The sequence below is a fragment of the Numenius arquata genome, chromosome 5 (genome assembly GCF_964106895.1).
Source record: "Numenius arquata chromosome 5, bNumArq3.hap1.1, whole genome shotgun sequence".
NCBI classification, from domain to species: domain Eukaryota; kingdom Metazoa; phylum Chordata; class Aves; order Charadriiformes; family Scolopacidae; genus Numenius; species Numenius arquata.
The window spans coordinates 56,622,607-56,649,602 of record NC_133580.1 but is presented as its reverse complement, the minus strand read 5'-3'; the positions used below and the strand labels follow the sequence as shown (position 1 = coordinate 56,649,602).

Sequence of the window (26,996 nt, the reverse complement as noted above, 5' to 3'; positions counted from 1 at the left end):
AATTTTTGCCTCCAACGGCCAATCTGGGCTCACAGCAGTACAAAAGTGGGAATGGCATCTCATGTCATACTTGATTTGATTATAGCAGAGTAAGCCAAAAAAACTGCAGGGAATTTTCTTTCATTATTACTCATTTTTCTCTATGCAACTAAAAGCAACTGTCAAAACCAGACACACTTAAAACCTCTTCAACATATTTCTAAATTACTTGTATGGTTTTCTAAAATAAGATATTTTAGTGATATAAGGTAGTGGTAATCAATGCCCCTTACAGCAGTTTTACTTGAAAACAACAATACAGTGGCAAAAAAATAGACCAGAAATTCTATTTTAGAGGAACAAAAAATGGAAGAAAATTATCTGATGCTATCCTCCATTCCAGAATTGAGGCTGGGTACAATAGGACATATTTTGAAATGCAAACTATGTTCTCAGTAAATTGAAATGCATATAATAAAAACAAAGTCAGAAAACAGTAATGTGAAAAATATCTAATAAGTAGCAGAGCTTGAATCTCAAATCTCTGGATCCTTTGGGAAGGAATTTAAGATTCTAGAATCAGTTTAACAACAGCAGAAGGCTACCTGAGGAGTCCATGGAATCTTCAGTGCTAATGGGAGTGAATTTCCAGCCGAGGATATGATGGTAGTCTTGCAAAAAGTTTATTGTTCCAAAAGGGGATTCAAAAGGAGCTTTATCTGAAATACCAAAGGAAATAAAAATGATTTATGAGAAAAGAAATCAGACTTTTTGGAACTAAAAGCCTATTACAAAGCCACGCATACACTTGATAGGCCAGATGCAATTAGGCCATAATATTTATTTTATTATAGCCTAGTCCAGCCAAATGAGGACTGGTGAACAAGTGCTGAAAAATCTGACATCACTGCCTATAAACCCCCTAAGATTCAACTCCTATTGCTGAGTTTTCCAGTTCTATTAGATGCTGGTGAAACTCACTGCTAGAATGCCGAAACTAAATCTTTTATCTAGAGAACTACAAAATGTACTGACGGATATTGCTACCAATTTAGGTGATATGAACTGTTTTAAGTAAAATGAGCTGAGGGTAACCAGCTTACAATGCTTACAATAACTTACAATGACTTTAGGAGTAGTTCCATCGAACTATACTGCACTTCTCAGGGAGTAAGATACTACTTAACCTGATTAGGAATGGCAAAGTATCTAGCTAGCTTCTGAAAGACTTAGGAGAAAGAATATTTCTTGCAGCAAATATCCCTGTATTGTGAATGTATCATATGATGGAGTCTGTAGCACATTATTTATGCTCTACAAAATGATTAAATGACTGTCAATTGCTTTCAGTATGAAATTACCTCCTAATTCCATTAACTACACGCTGTTGAGTCCAGCACAGGATTCCACAATGAAAACTTACCTCTTATGCAATTCATCCAGCTCATTAAGTAGTTGCTGGTTTGCTGAAGCAAGACGTTGTTATCTCCCTCATATGTGCAGTTTGGATCATTGTCATTTCGGATTTCACCCAGACGATTCACTTAATAAGAACAAGTGCACAACTTAATGTGTTGCAATATATTAATGGAAGCTAAGAGGGATTAAATCATTATTCTGTGACAAAATGCAAGACAGTTGTCTCTTCCTGTATGTATAAGTAGTTACCAACAAATGACCTTGAAAGTTCACTGTTTAGCTTATGAAAATGAATAAAGATTTTAGAAAAGTGTGGTATTAGTCTTACATTTCATCTTTAAAGTCTGCATCTTTATTTTTGGAACTGAGACTGAATCACATGTACAGGCTGTCCGAATGCTGGTGCAGATGCTTGCACAGGTTTAGTTAGTTTTTGTGGTATCAGGTATAAAATGAACTTTAAAAATATGGGTATGAGGAAACCGAATTCTAAACATAATGCTAAAATTCAGACACCATGACGCAACAACAGTCAAAGAACACATCAATATAACCATTTTCTTTCTGATCAGTGTATGCAGAAGTCTGTAACTTACTGGCAAGGTAACCGTGTCCTCCACAGGCTTCTCGGCACTCCTGGGCTGCCTGCTGAGCAGTCCAAGAAGACAGTGGTTTGCTGGCAGCAGATAAGGCATGAATCTCACGTCCCAAATCAGCCTTTGTGAAAAAGTAAGTTACAAGTGAATAATAACTTTTACACAGAGTTCGTGACCAGTTAAAGCCATGGCTACGTAGAATCACAGAATCATTTAGGTTGGAAAAGACCTTTAAGATCATCATGTCCAACTGTTAACCTACCACTGCCAAGTCCACCACTAAACCATGTCCCTCAGCACCACATCTACCTGTATTTTAAATTCCTCCAGGGATGGTGACTCAACCACTTCCCTGGGCAGCCTGTTCCAATGCTTGACAACCTTTTTGGTGAATAAATTTTTCCTTATATCCAATCTAAACCTCCCCTGGTGCAACTTGAGGCTGTTTCCTCTTGTCCTATTGCTTATTACTAGGGAGAAGAGACCGATACCTACCTCATTAAAACCTCCTTTCAGGTAGTTGTAGTGAGCGATAAAGTCTCCTCTCGGCCTCCTTTTCTCCAAGCTAAACAACCCCAGCTCCCTCAGCCACTCCTCATAAGACTTGTTCTCCAGACCCCTCACCAGCTTCATTGCCCTTCTCTGGAAATGCTCCAGCACCTCAATGTCCCTCCTGTAGTGAGCGGCCCAAAACTCGACACAGTACTCAAGGTGAGGCTTCACCAGTGCTGAGTACAGTGGGACGATCACTTCCCTAGTCCTGCTGGCCACACTATTTCTGATATAAGCCAAGATGCTGTCGGCCGCCTTGCCCACCTGGGCACACTGCTGGCTCATATTCAGCCAGCAGTCAACCAACACACCCAGGTCCTCATACGCCAGGCAGCTTTCCAGTTGCTCTTTTCTTCATTATAAAGCAAGGAACAGTAACTGGCAATACGTACATAAAACTTTCTGAAATCTACGTAAGGGAAGAGCCTGTCTTTTGCTGCCACAAAAAAACCCTCCCACAGCTGAAAAACATTCAGCGCTAACTTTCTTATCTGGGACAGCAATAATTTGTGCCAGGTAATGGACACATGGGTACACCTTAGCTCAGATGTGCCAGCTGACATGGGGTAGTTCACTACTTGCTAAGCTGTTCCTCCCAAAGACGGAAAGGTAGGTGGCTGACAGTGGCATGTCCAGAGAAAGCTTCTGTCCCCTCTGTGACATAAGCAATCCCTTTCTCCCCAGTCAGCAAGGGGATATTTATAATATTTACTGTCTTACACAGTTTTCACTTAACTTTCAAGCATCAGTTTTGCAGAGTAGGAAAACTTAAATGTACCCCCTCAATTTCCAGAGAATTGCAGTAGCCTACAGTTACACTAACTCTGCTGCCTTTCTCTGAAAAAGTGTTTGGAATTGCAGTTTCTGGAGATAGTAGGTTGATACTACCAAAGCTTGTTTAAGAGTTACTCCCTGGTTGGGTTTTTTTTTGGTTGTTTGTTTTGGGTTTTTTGTTTGTTTGTTTTAGGATCCTCTGTAGAACACAAGGAATTCATAAGGATTACATTCTTAACATTGTCAACAATCAGATTTTCTCTATCACTATATATTTTCTGAAAACCACCATTTTGTGTAAGGTCAGTGACTGCACTGGAGATCATCAGGGTAAAATATCAGATTAAAAAATCAAACATATTCTTCTGTGGTTTGTGCCAAAAGGAGAGATTAGAATACCCAGCCATTAGTACACAAATTTTTCATGAGCTCTGTTTTAGATGAAAAAAAGCCTGACTGTTTAAGTGAGACTGAGCAATACACAGCCAGAGTGTAGGTCCTTAAAATTAACACTGCAAAAATTTTTAAAATTAAATACAATTTATATGCTCTAAAAAATCCCATACTGCAGTTATTTCAGTTGAGAATCAGTCCTTGCACTGAGACAGATCAAACTATTTCCTCTGTAAAGAGGTGACTTCCAATGGTCTGATTATGGATAAGAAATTCAGCATTAAGACTCAAAAGTCTTAACTTTGTTCTCCAGAAATATTTATCCAAATGCATGAATATGAATTGCAAACTCAAGCCAGACTCAGAGAGTCTGTGCAGAAATTAAGAATAGTATCATTTCAGAAAGTCTTTGATACATGTCCCCTGCAGTATCATTTATAACAGTAATAAACTCAATTTGCATTACCATCATATATTTATGATAAACAATTCTGCAAGGGAACATAGCTTTAAATCACACAGAAATCAATAAAACTTTAACCACTCCATCAAAACTAATTTGGATGCTTTTCCGAATGCAATTTAAATCATTACTTTGTATCTCCCATATTTCTGAGACATTGCTCTAGCATTCTTCATTGTAAGACAGCCTAAGACTTCTAAGTAGGTCCTTCATTCAACAATTTCCAGTTTATTATAGTAAGAACTCAGCTAAGAAGAAACGTAAATATCTCACCTGTCTCTGACTCCTTTGCTTCATCAATACGCCTGCATAAAATTCTACAAAGTTCTCAAACAGGGATTTGGAGAAATAATCTAAGGCATATGCAGCAGCCAGATAAGGAAGAAGACGCCATTGCTAGAACAGAAATTAAATAGACCTGATCACAAATTGATGTATATTTTTTATGGTTTTATATATATAACTGTCTTATAATATTGAACCAACCCATTTGTTTTTACTTAGTTCAAATTGGAAAACTGTTTTATGAAGAAGAAAACTTAACAATAACCATCTATAACATAATTATGTGTAACTACTCTTTACACAAATTACAGTTAGTCATTCTAGGTTCATGCATTTTACGAATTTGTGATAAACATTCTGTTAAACCAGTGCAAAAGTTCACTGAAGCTTTGGGGACTAACCACGTATTTTTGCCCTGTGTTTATCCAATGTCTTGAATGCCAGGGCCAGTCATGATTCATGTGTTTGCTCAGTACCAACGTGACAGAGGTTGTAACTGTTTCACTTGCGTGTTCATTGCTGAATGTACGTTAGTGCTGGTCGCATTCTGTGAAAAAAAACCCCAGGGCTGGGAAGCAAAGAAAAAAGCATCTTTGCTGCTCCATGCAACTCAGATGGAGCTCACGAAGGAAAGGAGAAACTGCTTTTGGAAGCTTTTGTGGTAGAGCAAGAAGAGAACGAGAGGTTCAGCAAGCAGAGCCTACAATTACAAGTCAAAACTGAGGAAAATTTGGAGTCTCAAAGAACAGTGGGAAGCAGACCCAGGTTATTTGGAAGAGGCGGAAAGAAGGCAGCTTTTGCCAGTTTGCAGAAACCCATGGAATCTTTCAAAGTTGCAAGATTAAATGCAAACCTGGAAAAAAGCACCCCCTTTGCAAGGACAAACTGGGCAGGTTTGTTTTCAGGACTTCTTACACATTAACCTTTCTCACTCAGCAGATCTGCATTTTCTCTATTTCCAAGTTACCCTACATATTCTTGTTCTATTTTTTCAGAGCAAAAGGTACTTCTGAAGAAAAACAATGATTATACTCCTGTCAAAATTAGTGGTAGCTTAAGACTTCACCACGATGAATGTCTTTGATTTCTATGCTTTTCAAAATAAAGGCTAAAAAAGAGAAAATTCACAATAGCAGCAAAAGAGGCACTGACATTTTTTAACAAATACAAGTTTCTACATCTGCAGTACTTTCACATGTGCATAGAAGACAGTCTTTCTTTGAAAAGGTTACTATTTTAGAAGATAAATGGTTCTAGGTACTTCGGAGAAACATGAATATTTTGGGTTTTGCTCTTCCAAGAACTTATGTCAAAAGCCTGATCATGCCAGGAGAAGCGTAAGGAGTTCTTAAGTTGTAATGAACCCCCACAGCTGCACTAGAGTGACACCTCAGATGACACACACAACTTGAATTTCACTAACTTCAGTGTCGCTATTTTGATCTGCAGTAGCTCTGAATCTGAGCTTCATTACGTAAAAGTTTGTAGATGTGAATTCCGAAGTATTTACCTGTGTCTGGTATTCAAGAACAGGTATTTCCTCTTCATCAGTTGGTCCAAACTGACGACGAGCTGCTGAGAAGCGAATGGCTATCGATAAGGCAAGCTTTAAATTGGTCGTGGAAACTGCTGTGATCAGAATTCTGCCAGTGGACAAGGATCCCAGAGATGCACTAAAACGCTCTTTAACATCCTGAATGAATAAAAGGCACAGACTGTATGGTGAGGCTAGCACTTCATTTACCTGCCTGGAAAGAGATAACTCTGGTAGCAGAGCTGAAGCCCAGAGAGCCCAGAGGACTGACCAATTTTATTTCTTGACACATTCAGATAAGACATTCAGGCAAGACTCAAGGTAGTTTCTCTGAACTACTTTGGCATCAGTGGGGTAGCACAAAGAGCAAGGAGTCAGTAAAATCAGTAAGTTGAGACATCTCTGAAAGGCAATTAAAAAACCAGCATTCTGACCATCTCATGTGAAAGTGTCAGCAGCCTTATTTAAGTAACTATTACCTAGTACTTCCCAACATGAGAGGTCCATGCTCTATCTCTTAACCTACTTATACCTTTGTATATTTAATGAACTATTAATAAGGCAAAACCTTGATTCATACCTTGATTGAACTTGAGTACTTTCCCTCAGCTGTGACATCTCCAGCTATATTCAGTATGTTTTCTTTAGGTACCCTGACATTGTGGAACATGGCAAATCTGTTTAAACAAATACACAAGCAATGTAAAATCTGCCTCGACATAGTCTGAGGTGTCTACATTACACAGTAAAGGTAGCAACAAAGACACAATTACACTATGACCCCAGGCATATCAGTGAACTGAAAGCAGTGCCCTTCAAGTCAGGTAAGTAATTTTAGAAGAGTATGCCTGGGAGAATAAAGGCTTTCAAACTCAGGGCAGCAGAGGAAATTCAAGACGGGAAATTATTTATTACAACTCTTCAGTTTGTTGGTGTTTTTTTTTAAAAAAAGATAATGCTTACAAAAGCAAAACAAACATCTCATGGACTCTAGGAGACCATTTCAGCAGCTTCAAAAGTAAAGTAGTAAACAACTAGTGGAAGGATGAGCAATGTATTCTGTTTGAGGGGAGGGACAGGTAAAGTTACTTATTAGAGACCTTATATAGAAACAGTTTGACAGACACTTACACCAACAGCCCAGAAACCTGAACTGAATTCTCAGTCTGCATGAGTAAGTTACTTTGCTTGGTATCTCAGCTATTGAAAAGCTTGGGAAGATGAACAACTTCCTTCTACTGCTTAGAACCTGACCAGGCCATTCTGACTCCTAGTAATTCCCTGCTGCAAACGGTTCTGCCGAACTGCTTTACTGAAGAGTTGTTCAGTCCAGTCCAGAGACTGCTTTGGAATAGAGACACTATATATTTTTATGAGTCTAAAATACAGATCTGTGAGGATCATTCATATTATTGCAATACAATGAGGACATAGATGAAATAGTGCCCTGAGAAGCAACTGAATAGAGAATCTTCCTTTGTTTAAACTCAAACTAGGATTTCTGTTCCCTGGAATGTGGCATATGAAAAAAAAGGAAGAGCAAGAAATTGTGGCACCCTTGCAGCAGTAAAGAAGGAAGTTGTTAGAACAGGCAGAATGTCCTGAGTATTCATATTCCTCAGGAAGAAAGTATATGAACTGTTTCACCCAAATGGGCAATACAACTTGGCACAATAGCAGTAGTATCAGCTCCACTCATGAATATCTCAGTATCTAATAGCACTTGAAAAGCTGTATTTGTAATCAAAGCAAATTCCTTTTTCCTGCCAATACAGGCTGATCTATTTAATAAGGCTCACGAGAGCCAGGTCTTTCACGTTAATAAATTACATAAGGGCTGCATTGCTACATTTGCTTTAAAATTACGAGTTGTTTCCAAGGAAACATATCTGCATACTGAATTTATTCAGCCTTAGAGATACACAGTATTTTCGGACTTAGCCACAGAGAAAAGCATGCTATCCCAATGAAGAATGAGCTGCTTACTGGCCTTAACGAACCCAAAAAGTGCTTCATTAAGTACCACTTTCAGTGAGACGACACTACTTAGTAACAGAAGCAAATTCAGAATTTCAAAAAATCTGATTGCCATCTTTGTTAATATTTTTTTTGTATCACTGAAAATAAAAAAATCTCATTCAAAAAAGATCTTTGCATTAAATTCACATCCTCCACTCCCTATATTGCAAATAAAATCCATCACAACTAAAACTGTATAGCATCTCCAATATTTTTAAGCAATAGCATGCACTTTAGACAGAACTTGAGCTTTTTAACTACTGTTACTCATTACTTTAATTACAGGAGAGTGTGTGTGGCAAGGTTAAGGTCCCTAGTTTAGCACTCTCTTTTCCTAGTTACTGTACATCCATAGAACTACAAGGAGGTGCTTCCTCCGAGGAGCTTACAATCCAAGTAACTTGGAGCAAGAAGCTACAAATGTGTTCAAATGGTGAGGCAGACACTAACTACCAAAGAATACTTTCTTGATATGATACCTGCCAGTCATTGGCAGCTAAGCACTGACATTTTTTATAAGCCATTAGAGCAAATGAGAATTTTAAGGAGGAATCTGAATGATTAAGGGAACTTCATGGATGTTTACAAAGGATCCCCCCCAAGTTAGGAAAAGATGCATGGAAGAAAATAATGAAATATTCTTTCAAAAAGCTATTGAAAGGGTGATAAAAACTGGAGTCAGAAACCAGACTAAAGGAGGAGTTAACCTAACAATCTTTGGGACACAGATTAGGAAGAAATTCATAGGGCTCCAGCTCTTGGGCCTTCTCTTTGCAAATACATATTTGGAGCACTTTCAATCCTGTCTGTGTGATGAATGGTAAGATTCATGACAGTAATGACAATAAACAAGATGGCAAATTGTCCTTTTGTGTTTTACACTGTAGTGATTAGTTCAATTCATTCAGCAAAGCTGTGCAGTTGTAGAAAATTATTTATATTGATATGTGCTTCAAAATATAGAGCTCTTAAAAAGCAAATTAAAATCTACTAATATATAAATCTATATACTAGTAACCTACTTTTAGGAAATTCAAGCCTACTAATGAACATGTGGCAGATGTGCCCCAACTAAAACACCTCCCAAGATGACCTAATAAACAGTTTACCTACTTTCACCTATTGTGATACAATCCCAAATTCTTAAATCTAAAGGAAGTTTTTTGCTGGAAAGAGCAAAAAAACTTGTAGAAAGACTTATTATAGCCTGACAAAACATAATGTAGCTAATTCTGTACCACATAAAAGATTACCTAGAATTATTTTGATTAAAAAACCACATCTATACCCTTCTTATAACTTTTTTCACAGCTAGTGAACCAGGAAACTACATTTCCAATCATTATATAACAATGTATTTTCTTAAAATAAAAATTAGTTCAAATAACGTTTTTTGAAAGTTTAGATTTTTTTCCTTGATATTGTCCATTACAGATACATTATCTCCTTTTTTTTTTTTTGTAAGCTGCCATCAAACGGAACACATATAAGATGGCAAAAACTTTAAGAAGGAAAAGAGAGAGACAGAACTAGCAATTAAAAATCACACAAAAATTTCCCATGTGTAAAGAAGTAAGATATATTGCCTATAAGTACTAGTGTTCCAAATAAAAGCAGAACCTTACAGGACTTGGGAGTTAGGTGACCTTGTGAGATCACTGCCAACTGCTGTTACGCTTCTTCTCCAAGAACTTTGCTATTTGAAATTGTTAGACATACTGGCCAATTTGAACTTGATATCGGAACATATTAAAAATAAATAGTAAGATTTAATGAAGTCAACGATCACATTTCTAATGGTTATTAGCCCAGTAAGCAATGTGAATAGACATGGACCACATCTGTCAACGCATTTAGGGGAAAAAAATCTCCTTAAAGAATTAAAGAGATACCTTACAATAATGGAACTGTATACATAGTCATGGGGATATCATGTACCAGCAAGTTGGGAAAATGGCTAAATTTCACATGCTGATGACAAGACCATAGGTTTGAAAGCTACCCTACTTAGGGCCTCTTTTGCATAGCAAATAGCGTGACTGAGATTAAGACCTCTCAGCAAGAAAGACAGATAGCCGTCACTTTAAATACATATCATAGGGCTCTATAGCAATGTACAATTTTGCATCATCTAGCCTTTAAAAAACAACTATGTCACATATTTCTACATAGATTAGCTAAGCAGAGTGAAGCACTATTCCAATAGCAACATTCTTGTTCGAGTTCTTTGGCCAGTAGGTTAGGGAACATTTCAAGCAAAAGTTAATCTTACTGACTTTAAATCATGCAACAGTAATTCATCTGGGCTGCAGCAATGCTGATAAAAAAGGAGCAGCTGGAAAAGCTACGAGCTCCTTTTGCCAGTACTAAATTAATAAGCTGTTACCTATAGTACAAATAGCTCAAACATGGTTTGGTGAATTTCAGACTCACTAAAATGCCTTTCCTGCCAGCTTTTGTTATTGACTACATTAGAGATGATGCAGTGACAGTTCTTCCACCCAGAAACAGAAAGCAGGTGAGTGGTATTGGAAGACTGTGAGTCAAGTGATCTCACGGCTGTTTATGGGATACAGTAAACCTTGGGAAAAATAACACTTCAGAGGTTTGGTAAAAAAACCTGCAGAAGGAAGGAAAACAGCCACATATTCCAGACTGAAACTCACAGAAAGGTTAGAGTTGAGAAGAGTTACAGAGAAGCTGGGGAAAACTGGAAGGCAGTATTTTAGCTCTAGTTTCTACAATCACGGCTCTAATTTAAGAATGTAGCTCTCTAACAGTAACGCTCAATAGCAACGATGAAACAACATCGTATTTTATAGGCCTCCTAATCCTATCTTAATGGACTTCATGGGCACACAATCTAAAGTTTTCATAGTCCAAGTGCCAGTCTTGCAAGGAGTTTTGGATGTGCAGACTCCCGCAACTGCTGAGAGCTGGGAGAGCTCCGCTAAGGAAGAAAAACGGTTCACTGCAGTTGTGAGGCTGTATTTCTGCGGGTGATAAAACAAATGCGTGACCAGATCTGAATCTACCTTTTCCCATCAGCACCGTCAAGTGCCTGTCAGTGCGAACTGGCTATGGCTACACAGTTTTGAGGTACACAATTGTGAGTGACAAAAATGAGGGGCTAAGGCAGCACTTTTTAGCAACATGACCACATCTTAGCAATGTGCACAGCACTCTGTGTACCCATATAGCATCTAACCTTGACTGTAGAGACTAAGTGGAGGGGGTAAAACAGGGAAATAGCAATGATTCCACTGAAAAAGTCACTGTTTTGACTTAAATTGCAAATATGCAAGATGTGTCTTGCAAAACATTTGGTTTAACTCTGAAAGTGGCATTGTTCAAAAGGATTAAAGGACTGATGGTACTGTATTCAGATAATGGAAGTACAGGTACAGGCATTTTCATTTTTAACATTTATTTTTATTTTATAGCTGCTTCGTTATTATTGCAATTGTTTGTGACTCTGGTCAGAGGCTGCAAGACAATAAAATGTTGAACAAGCATAAGCTTCTTTGAGAAGCAGGACTTATTTCTACACTTGCTTTCTTATTCACATCCCTGTACTGTCCCTTTCCCTGTATTGGAACAGCCTCTTCTGTGGCCTTGCAGTGAACCAGACCTGAAAAATGATCTGTTTGAAGACAGCCAAATTTTGGGGTTTTTTTTGTCAGATTAGTTTTCAGGCAGTTCCAGTTCCCTAGCTGAGTCCCCTACACAGCTACACAAATATTTGGCCCAGCACAAAGGCAGTGTGGGAGTAGAAGCAAACAACCAAAGAAGCTAGGTATGGAAATTATCTTCACCAAACTACTGTTTCAGATTGTAAGATGAAGCTCCAAGAGTCAATTTAGGCTTCAACCATGTCTTACAGCTCCTATCTTTGTAGTGAAATAACTGCAACCATTGCAGAATCTAAATAAGACTTAGGAGGATAAATATGTGGAGGCAAAAACCCTTTGAAGGACAAGACTTTTATTTGTTCTACCTTTAAACTAGCAGTAGCAGAATCTTAACCTATTATTGGCACTAATACTGGAATAGTAACAAAAAAAGAGAATTAACCATTTAAAATTCATCTGTAAAGGCCTGGAGGTTGTCTGATGTATGCCATTTTTGCCAATATACAAAAAATTGCAGTGAGGGCTTTCAGAACTTGCAATCTCTTTCCAGATGGGATTCTTTTATGCCATGTATTGCTTTTCTGCCCAATAAAACCCCTTTATGGATTTCCTCTTGGGTGTTTTGGTTTGTTTCCAGTACCCAGAAAACTGAATCTGGCCTCAGTGATTGCTAGAGAACATGCTGAATGTCTTACCATGTTATACGTGTAGCCAGACTGATCACACTTTAATTGCACATGAAAGCTAATAAAAACTCTTCAGTTTTCCAAAGCCCATCATTGTAAGTAGATAAAGCTAACAATTCTTCTTGCCCCAGAAAGATCCTTTTCTCCCCTACAATTAACATAAGTAGCTTTAACATAAATAGCTTTCTGTCTGGCAGTGGTTTGCTGTACCTTTTATAGCTTCATTTCACTAGGTCTTCCCTTATCAATAGTTTTGTCTGCTCAACAAACTGTATACACGTTATCAGTGGATGCAGCTGAAAGAGCTCAGAGCACATTTTACAAAGACAGGCACGTTAAGCACCACTTCAGAAACATAATTACAACTGATTTTCAAACTCTTCCCCATGCAGATTCAGTTGGGCATCATTTCTATTTCTAGAGTGGGGAAAGCAGTAATTTGCTGCTAGTTACAACTGGATGTGAAATTGGTTCACCACCAATTCAGAGGCAATCATTTACTGACGTACACTGCAGTAATGGGTAATTTTGGTAATGTTACGTTAGCCATGGCAGACAAAAAAAAACCTAAAGAGAAGAAACAGAAATGCACATCAGCACTCACCCAAGCTCTTGCTTTATGTCCCTCCTCTTATGCCTGCTATACATTTTATTGAAAAGCCCCTGGATCTCAAATACTCAGGGTTTTTTCAGTGGTTGTTTTTTCCTCAGTTATTTCTGAGACCTCAGTGAACAGCACATTTCAAAGACTGCCAGAGCACCAGGAACAGGTGGACATTTTTATATGAAAATAAAGACTGAAGCACTTGCATCCCCTGGTGGCAGTCTGATTTATTTTTTGGTAACAAAACACAAAACCAGTCTAAATCCTCCGTAAGAAAAACTGGAGGTTTATTTTTAACCATTTATGTATTGATCACACAAATTGTTATTAATGATCAAGAGAAATAAAAATATTTTAAAATATTGTAATATGATTTTGTCTTTTTTTGTCAGGGTAGCTGAAGTTACAAAGACTTGCAAAACTCATGTGATTTTTGGACATTCCAATTACGAAGCTATGAGAATTATTTGGAAAGACACCATTAGAAGGAGCAGGCTATTCAACTGGATATACACTGCAAAAATTCCCACTTTACTTCTGAAATTCTTTCTCTTACTGAAAACATTACGCTCTGCATTAGCAGGAAACCAGCCTTCAGCCAAATGACCCAAGAGATTAATTGTTTTCCAGAGCCAGAAGGGACAATTACGATCACCTACTCTGTTCTCTTATATAGCATAAATCAATCACATTTTCCAAGGAAGCTCTGGAATTTCTTCCCCATGCCCTATCTAAGTGTTCAGGTGCTTAACTCTCTGTACCATTATTGAAAATCAGTAGCATAAACTTCTTGAAGTGCAGGAACAAAACCTGACATCTCTGCCAGAGATGTCAGATTCTAATCTTCACTCTGACCGTTTATCCTGAGTGTAACTACGTGGAAACATATCTGATTTACTAAGTGTCTATGGTAGTTAAACGAGACTTCCCACATACATTCAAAAAGCTGGCAAAGCATGCAGCAGAGACTTAGCACTTGTAGTAACAGCGTAATTTAATATTTTCTTGTCACCACATACAATAGCCTTCTATAGTGCACAAGAATTTCAGGCTGTGCTCTCTGGGATAAGCTAGAATATAACATTACTAAATTGCTTAGGAGAACACATTGACAAGGCAGTGTCTAATTAAATGTCCCAATGTGAATCCTGGCATTTTGCAGATCATGCAACCAACAGTCCATTTTCTAGAGTGGCACAGCTTGTCATCTCTGCAAACAAACACAGAGCTATGAATCTACTATCTCTCCAGGCCCATCTAGGCCTTCATGTACCTCTGAGAAACAACATGTCCAAGTCCTGACACTTTTGACAGCTCAGTGTGAGCAGGAAGGTTGCAAAGCGAAAAATAGTTCTCTAGTTCCTATGAACAACTTTGGCATCTGGCCTCAGACTTCTCCAAAGAAAATAGCTGAGGCGGATCAGGAACACAGGCTTCTAGAGTTTTCAGCTGAATGAAGGGTACCTGTTGGTAACCTTGAGCTCCCTTGTCCCTCTAATCCGCAGGTGCTGTCTTAAATTTAAGCTTTCTAGTGCAGGGACTGTCTTAATCCATACGTAAGAGATCTAGATCAGTGATTGGGGCTCCTCAGGTGCTGCTGTTAGAAGAAAATAATACTTTTTAAAGCAGCATATGCAAAGTAAGCAGAAGGATTAGAGTACCCTATGATTGCTTTAAATGATGTGTGATGTCGTAACTAAAATAAGGGACTCCATCTGACATTAAGATAGGAAGTCATTGCCATCTCTTATTTACAGTGTATTATGTGGATTATCATTTCAGATTATTCAGTTATTACTGATATTTTAAGAAATGCTCTATCTTTTCCCAGTAGATCATAGGATACATGGATTTTTCAATTACATGTATTTCAGTGTTATGTGACAAGAACACTCTTCTTCCTCATGTTGCACATAAAACTGCACTGCAAATTGAGAACTAACAGCAGAATTTGAACTTTTCTACAGAAATATGAATTACATTTAGATTACTCAGGCCTCTGTTGCTGTGCCATCTGGTGGCTATTAGTTTGTAATGCAGATGCAGGCAGAAATATCCACCAAAACCGAAACCCCCTTCTTTTCCAGGCATTTTCTCACATTTTTCCTCTATAAAACTTGATTTTCTATATGCTTTTTATCTGTATTCTTCCTGCGTCTTCAGAAAACAGAGCACCTATGACAATGAGCTACATAAACATAAAAGTCAGTTCTATTTTTGCCAGTACAGGCTATTTGGGACATCAGAATGAGGCTGGTACAGACAACAAACTACAGAAGGCCTATGACCTTCTGGAAAGCCAGTCAAAGCTGTTACATTTGAAAGCAGGTACCTTAGGATGTCTATATTTTGTGTACTGCAATGGCACGTTATGAAGGACAATAAATATATATGTAACAAACTGAATTAACAGTTTACCTCTTGATTTTAAATTTGAGTTTACCTCTTTGAGGTAAATTTGAGGCGTGAAGAAGTGACCTCCCCCTGAGTCCCTACTGTGTAAAGACATAGGTCTATGTCTTTACACAGAGTTATGTGACTAATACAGGGGTTTAAATCGTAATTTTTACATAATGGCTGTTTTAATGCAGATATCTACCTAAATTTCCTCACTGTCTCTCCTCCCCATCAGACACCTTTGGTTAGTAAAGCAGAGACACAGTAAGGCCATTGAAGTCCATGACTCTGAAAAGGAGACGAGGTACTTTTTTATTTCAACTGTACACAGAGAATACCGAGATTGTGCCCAAGATTGTTGGTTTGTGTGTGTTTGTGGGTGGGGTGGGGTGTGGTTGTGGGTGTTTGTTTTGGTTTGGTTTTGGTGTTCCGGGATTTTTTGGGTGTGGTTTTTTTTGTTGTTGTTGTTTGATTTTTTTGTTGGGTTTTTTTGTTTGTTTGTTTGTTTTTGTTTTTGTTTTTTTGTTGGTTGGACTCGATGATCTCAAAGGTCCCATCCAACCAAAAATATTCTGTGATTCTGTCATTCTATAGTACAGAAAAAAAATAACTAACTTTCTCCTTTTCTTCTGCAGTGAACAGGTAGTCCAGAAACCCCATGGTTTAAACAAGATACCTAGTTTCTCTACTGGGTCTCATTAATCTTACATCTTTACTAACAGTATAGCTTGTCTGTGGACATCCGTTAGCCTTCCTGTGGGCAGACAAAATAATTAACACCCAAACGGGTGGAGAGGCTCATTAAGTTCATTACTCAGAACTTAATGGATTTGAGTTTTTTTTTCATTATTATTGTTGCAGAGTCTATGACTGCAAGAATGCTTGTGGATATTCACAGAGTTATCAGTGGCATTTCATATTCTAAGAAGTGAGAAGCAGAAAGACTATGGTTATTCATACTGAAATTCAAGATTTTTCAATCTGGATTTTTTAGAAATACCTACAACTTAAAACCACTACCAAATATCTCAGAAGTAAAGACAGAACTGACACAGGAGATATTTGCACCACTACAGTGTGATCTAATCTAGAACGTTGCCTCCTTCAAATGTATTGACTTACCCATTATCCAACCCATTCAGCCCAATTTTCTTTCCTATGTCACCCACCATCACACCTGGCATTGGTAGAAGAGTTTTTGTGTCTCGAATCTGCATAGAAGTGGAACAAAACATTATTTCAGTTGTGGAACAATGGAAGTTATTGGTTGAACTTTTCAAACAGCTAAATTACTCCCAACCTCTATTCTGTTACTGAGGCTAAAGAAAGCTGTCTGTTTTTCTCAAGTACATAAGCCTGGATATAACTTGTATTTAATGTAACCTCTAATTCAGGACAGAGATCCCTTAATGAAAATCGCTTTGGCAATATGACACTAATTACATCACTGTGTTAAATATGCCTTAACACTGATGACTGCTTTCATCAGACTAGCATTGAAACCTTCTTCAGGTGTATACAGACATAGTAGGAAACAATGGAACTTTTATGTAACATCCAGCTTTGAGATACTCCCCGATTTTGTAATAAATTATGTTCAGTCTGCAGCTAGTTCATGTTACTATGTACAACTTCTCTACTGCATTGCCGTATTTTCTGATGCCTTTAATATTATAAACTGATCTGTGGTAGAAACGTGCAGATTTCACAGAGATCAGCCTGCAACACTGGCAGACATAAATCATCTTAAGCCTCATGCAAGACTTTCAGGATTTCATATAGCGTAGGTTACTTCTAACTATGTATGTAGCGTGATCATCTGGAGGCTTTTCAGCTCTTCCATATATTTCAGAATTTTTTGCAGAAAACTGACAGTATAAAACTGGCTGTACAGCCATCACAAAATCAGTGAACTTTTAAAAACAGTACATGTCTTACAATTGCAATAAACATTGAAGGCATTAATTAAAGCATCTGCTGGTCAGATATAAGTAACTGCATAACAGAAAGTCTTTAATATGAACTCACTCCCCCCAAAAAGAAAAAAAGATGAGCAACATTTCTATCCTACCTGTACAATAAAGGAATGTAATCCTTGGCACTCTCCATCAGGAGTATAGAGCTGGGCATACACAACTGCGTGAGTGGCGTGTTTCCCCATATTACCAACCCAGAACTTTGCAGCTTCAAAGTCAGGAGTATTGATGATAAATTCCTGTCGTCAGGAAACAAAGGAGCAAATGATATAAATCATAAAAACCAACACATACCTATTTTCTTTTTTTTTTCATGACCAAGGTAATGTTTTGAAAACATTACCCTGAACTGCCAGGGTTTAATTCTGTACTTCACTCCAACAGTTAAGATCTGTCTTATAGTGTTCAATTTTGGAGAAAATATATGTAGCTAGGAAAAATTTAGAGCTGAAAAAGTTCATTACTTCATTGTAAGGCCTGAGATTCAGCCTTTTAATTGCTTACTTAAGCAGTTAAAATGCAGTTTTGTGTGGAAAGAAAGCCTGGTTGACAGTGTGAAAGGCAGCACACTTCCCAGTTTGGACAATGGGGGGACCATGAGTAGTGGGAATTCTGAAGAATACACGTATCCTGAAATTTAGACACAGCTTCAGCATTCAGAGTTTTAGATTCCAGACAGTGTGCTTTCTGGATGTAAACCTGAACTCAGAGCTTCATGATGGTAACAAAAATTTAGTCATTTCAGTCACTTTCACTGCAATGCACTCATCACCAGCATAAAGCTCAATTTATTTAAATGGATCTTTTCAGGCTGCCAAACTCACAAGGTCGAGCTTTTTTCTGGTAAGGGATCTGATTGTCCATGTTGCATAAATGATCACTGAATTGCTTGTGAAAAAATGCAGACTGCAATGTTGTCCTACTGAAGAATGTAAAATCTTATGCTTCAAATCTGTGATTCTCATTTCTCATTCTTTTGAAGCCACTTCATAACATACAGATATGAGTGATGTTGTTCGTTGACAGTAACAGCACCCAGTTCTGTACAGTACACTGCAATAAAATGCCACAGTCTTTGGCGAAGATGATGAGACTACTTTCTTGGGACATTAAGTAACACATTTGAAATTTAACTTGGCATAAACCAAGCATCTAGATGACAAAGAGAGAGAGAGAAAGTTCTATCACCCTCCTCTCTTAACTTCTATTTTCTTCTCCCTTAATGTAAAACTACACAGTTCTATTCATTTACTGAAAAAAAAAACAGTTAGGACAATGAATTTGTATGTGCAACAGTGTTGATTTCAGAAAACAAATTATGAACAGTAAGCAGTATCCTAATGGAAAGAGCAGTTTATTGTTTTGTTCTTTTGGTCTCTTCAATAGTCTTGTTATCTCTTTTTCATATTTCTTTTTCTTATCCTCAGGAAATAATCCTAATTATCATAGATAAAGCCTTCATATTTAAAAACAAAAGACAATTTAATCTGCATGTCTGTGAGAAACAATGTCCAACTATTCCTTAAGAGACACAACAAAGGAGAAGGATGCAGTAAATTAACTACTTGTACAAGAAAACAGAAATTTCTGGATTTATTGTAAATATTGATATATGACAGCCAACGACTTCTCTTTCTTGTATTTTGTTCTGCTGGAATGGAATCAATTTCCTGTTTTTTAAAAGCATTATGGGTATTAAATGCACTGATTTACACTAGTCAAAAATACTAATCCATAAGACCTTGTTTTAAAAACACTGGAAAGTTCTGTAGGAACATGCTTACCTGTTGAAATCCTCACATCAACCATGAACTGTATTTGCAGGAATTAATTTCTTTCTCTTAGAGATAAATGGAGAGTGAGCTTTCTATGAACTGATGCACCCACAGAACATGAAGTGTGATATGCTTGTCTCTTTTGGTTTTCTTGAACCAGGGCTCCCCAAAACACTTTTCCCAGCGTTGTGAGTATTTAACTTTTTTTTTTTTACATTTGGAATTGAACTGGATTCTTTCTTGTTAATCAAAGGAATTCTTGAATTGTTCTGTCCTGTTAGCAAATAATGGAGTCTAACAATGTCAAATATTATTCCTGTGAGTTAAGGACTGACCTGAGTGCTACGATCAAACGTGGCAGTCGTCCGTATGCCTTTGGTATTAGTTCCATGGCTGAGTTCAGTCAGAGCAAAACATCCAAATATCTAAATAATGAGATACAAGGTACAGTTGAAGACTGCTTTATTACAGCAATTAAAATGGTTAAGATTTTCAAATTATTGCAGATATAGCTATTGCAAAGTACCTTGCAATTGCAAGAAACCAATCAAATGTAACCCTAAGGCTAGGACATCAGACCTGCAGTAGGGTTACAGCTACTTTTTCCCTTTGCTGATGGCTGACTCATTCAGACAGGTACAGATTATTACATCGACTGACTAAGTTTTCAGCTGTCTGGGTTGAAAGAACTGTGTGGTGAAAATCAGCAAGTCTGCTTGCATTACAAGTAGTTCTGGAAACTCCCAAAATTAAGAGAGAAACAGAATGAGGCTGTTTATTTTTAAAATTGTGAACAGTCTACATTATTGAAGGGGATAAATTTATATCAGATAAATGTACACATGCACTTAGTTCTCAGCAGCATTTGGGAATGCTGCCTGCTTGACGCCACACTGAAATGTGCATACTGGAATCCCTTACCCTAGACTGGTTGGGTCTGTACTACATATTCTTCAGTAGAAAACCTTTAAAAAGCAAGTGAGAATAAAAAAAATATAAATAAACCTGAAGCCTCAGGGGAAAGTATTCTGACAAATACATATCCTCAGGATTTTGTGTAGACTTGAAGGTCATGAAAAGAATTCATCCTGATCTTTAACACGGGGTATAAAATCAGAACTATGTAGCAGTACATTGCTGTCTATGAACAGACAGACAGACACAGAATTTCAGAAAATTAAATAAGCAAGGAAGGTGAATGGTTGGCAAAACTAAAAGATAAGAAGGGATAAATAACAAAAGAAGCACGAAGCTCAGTTTGGGTGCGCTAAGTGCATATATCTTGCAAAAGAGGGTCAGGCCAGATAGCGAATGTTGCCCACATGGCCAAATGGCAGAGACAGGATAAACTGTTTAGGACTGGCTCTTTTTGTATCAGACAGGCTGCACTTACTCTGCAGGGCACTCGGACCCGAGTCTCAACTGGACTCCATGTGGTGTTTCTGTGGCATTAAGACATTATTATTTTCCATTTTATGGCATCAGAATGGAAAATTTATAGCATCATGGCAAGGGTATGTGTTGCACAGCGTATGATGTAGATGTGGGAGTGTTTGAGCGTGCAGAACTTCCTAGGATATACTCTTAAACGACTGTGGACGGAGACAAAACTGGTCTAGTGTCATCTATATTGCCTTTTGGGAGAAGTCCCCAAACTTTGCCTGCATGTTAACTTGGGTGGTCTAAAACACATCCAGAAAGTGCCATAATAGCTATCAGTGGGGACAGTCAGGGTTCAGTGCTTCAATCTGCTCTTTGGCCTTTTCTTTTGTTATTTACAAGTACCTAGGTACTTCAGAAATAATACAAGGGTGTAGGTAGTGTCATGGTTCTGACCATGCCCAGTTCTCACAAGTCGTTTTAAAAAAAAAATTACCTCCATGCTATAAATCTGTTTCACAAAGTCTGCAAACCTCTTAGAAGCACTCAAAATTGCACCTGCAAATACCTGTAAAAACAGAGAATTATGAATGAAATCAGTGACCCTGTGATGGAAAGCACAAATTGCATATGCATAATAATTTGTAATTGTGACGTCCATTAAAGAGACCAGGGAAAGTAGGCTGCACAGTAAACTACTACTTAGACTATAGCTGGAGTATATAAGTCAGGATTCGATCTTGTCAAGGCCCCTTTACAGAGGACTGAAATTTTCACAGCTCTAGCCTGTTCAAGCCTTCATTGCAAACTCTTAAAAATCTCTAATGAGCTCCCTTTCCTCTTGACCTTACTGATGTCCCCTTGATTAAAGCAAAACTTTAAGACTATTCTAGTTTGCTTTATTGCAAATGGATTGGGAACTGAAGGTAGCTGCTTCAAGATCAAACAAGAACTGTTTTTAAAGCTACCTTCAGTTTTTCTAGATGGCTATTACACCTCTATATACTTTGAACTGTACTTACACCACAATGTAAGAAATACTGGAGACATGGAGACCAATCATACATTCCTATACAGATGACCATATTAAATATCTTCAATGGGTTCTCTATGATCTCTTGCTGAGTAAGGAAATCATACTCAAAAAGTCTTTTACAGCGCAGGAATGTCAGCTCCTGGTATTTCTCACGGCACAAATCTTCTCCAGGATGATGTGCAAAGAGAGGATCGCTTTCCAGAGCAGAGAAGATTCTGTTCTTGAGGAGAAAAAGACTGACATAAGAATGTTAACCTAAAAGAGCTAACAAAACAAGTTAAGGTTCTTATAAGATAATACTAGGCCTCAAGCTACAACTGCTTGATAGATGTAAATTTATAAAAGCAAAACTCTAGATAATTAAAAAATATATTTAAACAGTCTGTCATTATATATACAGTTCATGCAGCTAAATTTTATGAAAACTTCTTTGTCATGAAGTAATAAGCATGGGACTGATTCACTCTGCATGGAAGAGAACAGTATGGTAAAACTTACTTGCTTTTTATAGCAACTTCAACATTTCACTATATGAAGCTGCTGGCAGGATCTAAAGGGCAATGGCCCTCAATCTGAAAACAAAGGTAAAACTCCAGGCGTTACATTCAGTTAGAAATATGCCATAACGGTAAAGCCATTAAGTTACCACAACTGCTCTGTTCCCAGATGAAAGCAAAAATATACTCCATTTAATGGAACCATCATATAGAGCCATTCAATATGGGGATGTGCATCTTTTAACATTTTAATTTGGATCTTTTTTTCTTTTTTCGTTAGAGTATATATTATGGTGTGGTTTTTTTTTTACCTCAGATCTCTGTGTTTGCAAGATACCCACATCTTCTTAATTGTTTTTCATGTAATTTAGAAAAAAAAAAGTGCAGTGCCTTACCCAAAATCTTTTTAAAAGATTTTTTAAGTCCTTTCCTCCTCTCTGGAGAGAATGACGCAGTAAGAAGGAAGAAAACCAGAAGATTTCCTGTGCTTTTCTTTAAAAGGTAAGGTCATTCCCTTTCTCTGTATGAACAACAATATTTGTCCATGCAACTTTGAAACTCCCTGAGACACAGAGCACTTTTGTTTTTTCTATGCTTTTAAGTATATCCGTCAGATGCAGAACAAGGCATTTTTGATTTCTCTGATCCACCTTCCAAGATTTTAGTAATTATGGTGAATGTTTAAGATTTGCTTAAATCCATGTAAATCTATACCACCTTCAAAAAAGTCAGTTCTGTCTCCTCCCACATCTCTTAAGTCATGCATTCCCACACAATCTCCTGTGCTGCAATTAATCTATTTTTTTGGTAGGTTTAGCTTTCAGTGAGGTAACCACACTCATCTGTCCAACTGCAATGACACATAAGGGTTAATGCAAGCACTGAAGATCATAGGAAATTATGCCAAATCAAGGAAACTGTTTAACAGAGGCATGAACTTAGCTCAGCTTAAGTGCATTCTAAAACCATGCAATACATGATTTAATACAAACACTACAGTAAGTAAGTATGGCAGAATATAGTCTTTCTCAGTTTGAAATGAACACTGAAGTTCTGTAATATAGCACTTGCTTATCTCCCCTGTACTGATGTTCAGTAATGAAATGAGCCTTATGAGACAGCAAAGTAGGCTGCTTAAAAGTTCAGCTCTGTTCTGAAAACTGGATGTGCAAAACCAATTTCTTCATGCTCCATATCTACAGAGTGTTATTAAAGTACTCTCCCTTTGAAAATCACGTACTCGCTTCTACTGGTATCTCCAAAATTAGAACATGCTTACAATTATTGCAAAGTTTACCTTAAGCTGGATGATATCTTCGCCATCTAGTAGCACTGCCATCTCCTTCCAGTTGAAGGAAGCTTTCTTCCGATATTTGCAAAGCGGTCCTTTAGGGAAATCTGGTAGCAAAGTATCCCATGAACTTTGGTTGCCAGTGGCTTCTTTCAGATTCGATGTGGATGCCATTGTTAGTTAACCTGCACCAAACAAGAAAAGACACATCACAAATTGAAGCACTGCAGATGTCTTATTTTTAATATTTAAAAGAAATCAAAAGGGTTGTTAATTAAATCTATAGACTTGTTCAAATGTATGAGTACAGCAGTGCAGAGCCAACTAAAAGCTTGCCCTTCCATTTTTCTAATTCAATTGGCTTGGTACAAACTAAGCAAAAAAAAGGCATTTGATCAAATGTAAATTAATGGTCTTTGTTATTAAAATATGAGGTAAACCTTTTAAAATAAGTAAAATATGAAACAGGGACACCATTTGTTTAATATTGCATAATAATAAGAAGGGGATGAGGTAAAAGATCCAGTCAAGAAAATAACGTCTTATTTAACATAATGTGAATAATTGTTACCTCACTTCTAACTTAAATGCAAAATAATAAAATATTAAAGCACCCAAATATGCATACAAAGCCTGTTCAAATGCAGGAGATGTCTGTTTTATCTCCACGTTACTAGTAAACACCTAACTTTCAACTAAATGGCATGTTGGTTATACGGTAACGGTTTCTTTTTATATAACTGATGTGATGAACCGTTGTTTGTATGTAAACATGAGACAGAAAACGTGAGGAAAACAGCAGGAACTCTGCCCTTATCTTCCAGTGGTTGAATATATGAAAGAGTAAGTGGGTAATTAAACCTTTATTTCATGTACACCAATTGCAAGAAACAAATTTCTGTAAAATTCTGCACATTTGCATGTCCTTTGTCTAATTTAATCTTGTCTGGGTTAGCTCCCACAGATCCACTCAGCTATGTGAGCACTATGATATCTGGGTGTATCTGCCCTGGCCGTTAGGAGTATGGTGCAGAAATGAATAGGCTGCTTTACACAGGGGTAACATAACCACCACCAGCCCTGTGTGCTTCCATATGGTAAACATTTAGAACTGTGAAACTAGAACAATGTCAACATGCTGTCCATCACCAACACTGACTTGAATAGAACAGGTGAATGGGACAAGCAGGAGGCCCTGCCTGCAATGGGTCTGTAAAAGGTACAGTTAAACCTGCATAAATAAAGTCAAATAAAACTATCACAGTAGTGACTTCTACAAAGCACGCAAAACTATAGGGCTTTTCTTCTACATGGGTGATGCAGTTCTGAAAAACTGTAAGCACGTAGGTATGCACTTCTCTTAAGTGTCATATTGCCATACTCAAGAATAAATTTATAAAATAATACCAAGTCTGAACTTCGCAACCACATTTAAACTTCACTTTTCCTTCTTTCTTCACTAAAGTTTAAATTTTCATCTCTGTTATGTGGTGGCTTATTGCATTTTTAGTCTGTCTTTCCACTAAACATTTTTTTCTGAATACACTTTTTTTCTGTGCTGAGTTTACCTCAGACTCTTATGTATGTGATCAAATGCCGTAAGGTCCCATGAAGTCTCCTGGCATTCTGTTGTGTGTATCTACGGGTCATGCAAGTGCATCGCAAAACTTCACAGAACCAGCAGGATTCCACTATCAGTAGGTACAACTGCTCTGGTTTTGGAGAGAAGGGGAATCTCGCTTTGTGTTAGAACCTGGCCCAAAGAGTAAAGGCTGATGCTTCTGCTGCTTCCAGAAGCAGATGTCGGAGTGCCCTCTGCTGCTACTGGCTCCTATCACACCCAGCAACTTCTGTCACTTCACGCAGAGATCTGTGCTATGCTTGTAAAACACAGAAGTGATCAGGCAGGGGAACAGAAGCTGGCTGCCTTATAACAAGGGGACTGGCTGGAAGAAGCAATTATCAAAGGTACTGGGAGGACATATGGGCCCATGGCTGAGTACAGACTATGAACATAACAAAGTACACAAACTACTAGCTTGGCGTTCTACTTTTTCTGTCACTTTTTTTTTTCCCTCTTCATCATGATATATTTCCTTGCTACATTTCTTTTCGTTCAACCTAATCTTCTTATGGAGGTCATTTTCTAGTTCTGGATGGTACAGACATAGTAGATGACTGCAGGGTAGTATTTCTGCATGTGACTTCCAACTCGGTTTTAGGAAGGTGTAGTTCCACTATTAAGCAACGGAAAATCTTTGGAAAGAAAAGATCGGGGGGAAAAGGCACTGAGAAAGAGCATTTCAACCTGAAGCCAAGTAAACAGACATTACTCTTCTAGCTGGAAAACAGGTAAATCAGACAGAAGTTCAAGGCTTCTGGCTCAGAACAGAGAAAAACTTACATGAAAATACTGCAGCTGTTGCACCTAGTTTTATTTACATTACAAATGAATGAGATGATTGCTCAAATGAGAAAACCTAAGTGTTCATAAAAAAGGATCTGGTACTTAAAAAAAATTGCAATTTATCTCTCTGCCTTCACACAGCGTTTTAATATGATTTGGTTCCAAGCAAACAGTTTCAAAACTAATTAGGAAACCAAACCAGGCAATTACCGTAGGAAAGTAACAAAGGACCGCCCTAAAGAATAACCTCAGTGTTAATTTCAGCCTTGTGCTGACATTTGGAAATCTGCATGGGGATGTGGCAGCAGAAAATATCACATTATTTTCAACGTGCAGGCAACTGCTGGAGTTTCACTGAGAAATGCTGTGCTGAAACCCTTTGTATGAGGAAGCTGCTCCTGCGAGTAATTAAAATTCACGACTGGACAACACCACTATGCAAATCATGAGGGAATATTTCCGTTTGCGGTGCGTTATCGCCAATTATCTTGCACAACAATGACACAGCTGAGACACTTGGTAGCCGTCAAGAATAAAGATATTGTACCCTTATTGTATCAGAAATACAGTTATTCACAAATGCAGAGCCGCCAGAAAATAAAATAAAATTAAAAAAAAAAAACACCGTTATGGCAGTTAGCCACGGGAAGACAACACTGGAGAGGTTAAAGGCAGGGAAGTAAACCCTTAGCAGTCCTTGGAGGCTTCACTGCAAAACCGCTATTCCAGCTGCCTAAACTCAGGGCGGGGCCTCCTTTCTGCTCTGAGGGGGGGGAAAAGAAAAGAAAAAAAAAAAAAATCAGACTACGTAGTGTACTGGTTTTTACTACGCAAAACGCAGCGAGATTTGTTCCCTTGCGGAGCGGGGCGGCCGGGGGCCTGCGGGGCCCCGCTCTGAGCCCGCTTTCAGGAAGGCGTCTGCGCGCTGAGGTGCCGCGGCCGCGGTCACAACCACACACGCCCTCCTCAAACTAAAGCTACAAATACGCTTAAAGTGCCCCGGCCTCCATTTGCCTCCGGGCGCAGGCGGCACCCTGTAATTCTCAGCTGCAGCCCGGGACCCCCGCCGGCAGGCCCGGCTCCCCGGGCAGGGCTGACAAGAGCCGCTTCCCGCCCGCGGCCGTTGCGCCGTGAGGCTGACGGCCCGCCGCCGCCTCGCTTGCGGCTTCGACGCCCCGTCCTGGGGTGAAGGAACGCGGTACCTACCTGCCGCCGCCGTCGTCCCCGCCTCAGGAACTGACGGGAGCAGCCTGCGACGCGGCCCGCCTCCTCCCCCCTGCGCGGCGGCGGCAGTGGCGGGG

General features: G+C 38.4%; 1 protein-coding gene across 1 annotated transcript in view; it reads right to left on the bottom strand.

Moving 5' to 3' along the window:
* The window catches only part of ACOX3 (acyl-CoA oxidase 3, pristanoyl), a 37,080-nt gene extending 10,161 nt beyond the window's left edge, over window positions 1-26,919 (bottom strand). The window contains exons 1-13 of the mRNA XM_074147340.1: window positions 26,902-26,919; window positions 23,295-23,473; window positions 21,487-21,720; window positions 20,961-21,032; window positions 19,420-19,509; window positions 17,405-17,548; window positions 16,456-16,544; window positions 6,576-6,672; window positions 5,972-6,154; window positions 4,450-4,572; window positions 1,995-2,115; window positions 1,403-1,522; window positions 585-698 (exon numbers count right to left, since the gene is read on the bottom strand). Of these exons, the coding sequence (XP_074003441.1) occupies window positions 585-698; window positions 1,403-1,522; window positions 1,995-2,115; window positions 4,450-4,572; window positions 5,972-6,154; window positions 6,576-6,672; window positions 16,456-16,544; window positions 17,405-17,548; window positions 19,420-19,509; window positions 20,961-21,032; window positions 21,487-21,720; window positions 23,295-23,462 (1,555 nt within the window). The 5' untranslated portion in view covers window positions 23,463-23,473; window positions 26,902-26,919. The remainder of the gene's footprint in view (window positions 1-584; window positions 699-1,402; window positions 1,523-1,994; window positions 2,116-4,449; window positions 4,573-5,971; window positions 6,155-6,575; window positions 6,673-16,455; window positions 16,545-17,404; window positions 17,549-19,419; window positions 19,510-20,960; window positions 21,033-21,486; window positions 21,721-23,294; window positions 23,474-26,901) is intronic.
* Window positions 26,920-26,996: the final 77 nt, after the last annotated feature.